The following is a 4,070-nucleotide window of genomic DNA, read 5'->3' as shown; positions in this document are numbered from 1 at the left end:
GAGCGTGTAGTTGGCAAAGAACAGGGTCAAAACTTAGCAAGACAGTGGTGTAACTGTGCCTTTCTAGAATCGTCTGCAAAGTCTAAAATCAACGTTAATGAGGTAACTATCAGCTGTTCCCTTGTCTTTCCTACTTCAGCATGAATGCCCCATTAAACCAGCATGCAGTCCTTCATATGTTTCTTAATCGGGAAGATTCAGGATGATTCTGAAATCTCAGCCTAAGAAAGGCTTGCAATGCAGTGTATTTAGCTACTGCTTTCTGTTTGTTTTAAGGAGATCTGCTCCTTTTTCTCTGTAAAGGGAGGGTGACTTCTCCAGGTAAGTGCTTTCTATAGCCTGTCAGAGGACATGAATAGTAGAGGGTCTTGAGTAAGCCCAGTTAACTGGATGACTCTTAGCTTAACTTTATTTGGAAAGTATACTTTTTTCACAATAACTGCTGTTGCTATTCAGAATGTGGATTATGCCCCGATGTATTACATGTCATGTTGCATAGTGTTGGCTGTTGTTTTTGAAAGTATTTGCTTTTCACATTCCTGTTATATCTGGCTGCTCAAGCAGACATCCCATCGTAGTCCTCCACTGGTAAGCCACTAACTTACTGAGACGGTGTCCAAACATTTATCTGTCTAAGCAGTTCCCCATCTCTAAATGAGAAACACCTTTGCAATCGGTGTGCCTTTTGCTGCTGCCTGAGGTAGTGTAGCTCTGCTGAGGGATCTCTGCTTGACATCAGGCACTAAGTTTTTATTCTCTGCTGTGAATTATCTGACTGTGACAGAGACCAGGTTTCCAGCCACAAAAGCTAAGGTGACCCCATTGAGCGTAGCTGGTTTGGTGCCAGGAGATAACTGGGACCGTTTAGGAGGCTGTGTGATAAGCAGGAGCAGTAGGATCTTGGACTGGACCCAGCGTTAATTTGGCAGCTAGTGGGATGTGCGCAGCACTGCGTCTACCCGGTTGAAAGGGAAGGGAGCTCCAGGCTGAACGAATTGCAGCTTCTGTGGTTGGGCTTAGCCTCGCTGTAGTGCGCACCAATCTAACCCGGTAAATACAGCTCGCTGAGCTAGACTCCTGCCAGAAGGGATTTTTTTTGTGTGTGTGTCTGAGCTGTAGTAAAACTATGACTGTTAATGAAGAAACTAGTGGCTCAATTATTGAACAGATCACCATGGAGTATAAAAATTCTGTTTTATTTGTATTTCCACAGTTGTGGCAGAGACTGACCTCTCGTTAGCCAAAGGTGCCTTAAAGCTCTCCTGAGAGCTGTGCAGGAAAGGGGATTCTCTAGTGGGCAGAAGACTGAACTGTCCTGGGGCGAATGCACGCCTGTGGTTTACATATAGTCATCCTTAACGTGTGAATCCTGTGTCTCCATATTTCCCTGTCCTGTCTACTGCCTCCAGTGAGACTCAGATCATAGGGAAGAAAATTATTAACTGGAAGATTAGTTTCTGGTTTTATTGTGACCTTAATTTTCTGGTTTTCTGCCAGTTTATATTGTTTGGTTATGAAAAGCATAAAAGCTAAGGAAATCAAAGAGAAGAAGCACCATGAATCAAGCAACTTATTGTACTGGTTGGTTGTTTGTCCTGCCGACTCATGGACTGGGGAAGCATTTGCATTATTCTAGGTCTTGGTTTTGGTTTTTAGCTACTTTTGGACTTTCTAATTTTCTTAAAATCTGGGCTAAAGGGTGATAAATTTCTATGTGCCTTCAGAAACTCAGACTCCTCCTGCACATCATAATCACCTTCAAATCATCTTGGCTCTTGTTTATAAAGGCTTGAAGACTGAAAACTGTTTTGCATCAGCATAGAAGATGCCACTTACCAATTGGTTTCCTACAGGAACTTTTTCTTTGTACACTTGTGAACGTCTTGGCTGTGTCCACTGGAGATTACGAACTGCTGCTTTTGCCTGAGGCTGACAGTAGAAAACTGTAGCAATAAACTTAGTAAAGGAGTAACGTGAGCAATTCAAATGCTATTTTAAAATATTTTACATGAGATCTTGATAAAGCCACCATCATGTTAATTTCGTTTGAAACTACTTAACTGTGCACTAGTGCTTTTTCATGTAGCTAATAGCTGGAAAATCTTAAAATTCCAATTGTTGCAATTTGTTATAAACTGTTTCTTTGTCTTCTGAATTTCCTTGGAATCAACAAGAATTTGTGAGCTGTCAGCCACTCCAGGAAGGAAAAAAGTAAACAAGGACAAGAGTGGAGCTTTCTGAAGGTTTAAATATTTCTCCTTGATACTCTGACCCAGCTCCAAGCATTTTTGCAAAGCTCATTTTGCTATAAATGGGTTGAGTATTGCTGGGAAAACAACTCACAGCAAAAGCGTTCACAAGAAACTCATCTCTGAAGCTGAAAGAGGCCCCTGTAATCGTCCCCTTCTGGAAATGTCTTGAGTTCAGGGCAGATGTTTTGCTTCTCCTTGCTAATTTTATTAATAAACTCAAAAGATTAGACCAGGCAAAAAGGTGAAGTGATTAACAGCTTGAATCTGTTTGGCAAAGAGGAAAATTAACAGTGCATCCTATGCAGTGGGTGAATGAAGACCACTTTTGAAGGTGACAGACAAGGAAAAGGGATGCCGTGAGAATACGCTGCTGGTGGTGTAGCAGTGTTCTGCAGAGGCACTCATCAGCCCAGAGAGCCCCAGCGAGAAGATGATCCTTAAGGATATTATGCCTGTCTTTTAAAAACCCGTTTGTCATTTTCTAGTTTTCTCCCACTTTTCCAAAGCAAGGGATTTGTGGCCATTTCATTGCCGTACCCTTCTGAAGCCTTTGGTCATATGCAACCTGAAGGAGAAAGCTGTATGCTGCAGGATATGAGTTTACAGCTCGCTTATATTCTGCACACTGATGTGAGCTCTGTGTTCTCTTGTTCCATAAGCATTTGCTTGAGAAATGTGTTTAAGTAAATGCAAGCAGTTTAATTGAATTTATAAGACTGCAGCCACCAGGAAAGAGTATCAGCTTGCCAACCTGCCTAATTTTTGACACTTGCGTAGTGTTTTATCGCTTTGATTTTTCAGTTTGTGTTTTTCATTTTCAGATCTTTTATGACCTGGTCAGACAGATAAATAGAAAAACACCAGTGGAAAAGAAGAAGCCTAAAAAGAAATCATGTCTGCTGCTTTAGACTCCCATCGCGCAGCAGCTCTGAGCCAGGTAAGAGGTGTCTGAATTACACCCACAGCTCAGGCGATCGGACTGTGAGCTGCTCCCAACAGAGAGGGGACTCGCTCCCCTTCCCTCCGCTCCTCTTCGTTCCCAAATACAAAATTCCTTCCCATTCTGCTGCATTTGTTGGACTTTTTAAAAAAGTCAGTTGTACTGACTGACCTGGCAGAGAAATGCCTGCTTCTCTCCCTTTCTCCTTTTGCTTGGGTTGATGAGTGCGACAGAGCAGGAACTTCCTTGTTAACCTTGCAGGTTCTCTCTCTGTCTTGTGACACCATGCTCTGAGCCGCCATGGCTCCATTTTGCTTCATTTTTATCATCTGCTGAAATTTGGTAGCATCTCTGAAGCTTGTGTTATTGCTGCAGCTGCTGTATCAGTCTTAGGTGCTATGGGGACAATTGCAAACTGGTTTGGGTGGGACATGGATTTCAATAAATAGAAATTTTCAGAAATAAAAAGCTGCCCACCAAAAAAAAACCCAACAAAACCAACCAACCAACCAAACCAAAACCAAAAAACCATCCCAAGGTTGGACATAGCTATAAATGATCTTCCTCTGTGTCTTGGCAGGGTACTCTGTGTGCTTACAGCTGTTCTATCGCACTCCTGAAAGAAAAGAGCATTTCTGTAGCTTCAGGTTTTGAACAGCAATATCACCTAGGCTGTCCCGTGAGCTGTTAGCCTCTTAGCACAGGAGTGTGCTGCATGGCACCCTTCGGAGGCAGAGAAGGTGCAGGGTAAATGGCCCATCTCGGTACTAGGAAGTAAGCAGTGGTTGGAAAGCAAGCAGATCGTCCCGCATGGCGGTTGTAGCGCAAAGCACATTCAGCCTGCGAGCGCGGCAGGGCAGAGACGCAGCCCGGCCGTG

At 43.2% G+C, this 4,070-nt stretch overlaps 1 protein-coding gene across 1 annotated transcript in view; it reads left to right on the top strand.

Moving 5' to 3' along the window:
- Nucleotides 1-4,070, top strand: part of RAP1A (RAP1A, member of RAS oncogene family) — an 18,360-nt gene that overhangs the window by 12,250 nt on the left and 2,040 nt on the right. Inside the window, exons 5-6 of the mRNA XM_009585534.1 lie at nt 1-102; nt 3,074-3,189. The exon at nt 1-102 is cut by the window's left edge and continues 57 nt beyond it. Coding sequence (XP_009583829.1) covers nt 1-102; nt 3,074-3,160 — 189 coding nt within the window. The 3' untranslated portion in view covers nt 3,161-3,189. The remainder of the gene's footprint in view (nt 103-3,073; nt 3,190-4,070) is intronic.

This window comes from Fulmarus glacialis, unplaced genomic scaffold, assembly GCF_000690835.1.
Source record: "Fulmarus glacialis isolate BGI_N327 unplaced genomic scaffold, ASM69083v1 scaffold40010, whole genome shotgun sequence".
NCBI classification, from domain to species: domain Eukaryota; kingdom Metazoa; phylum Chordata; class Aves; order Procellariiformes; family Procellariidae; genus Fulmarus; species Fulmarus glacialis.
This window is presented reverse-complemented; position numbering and strand designations above follow the sequence as displayed.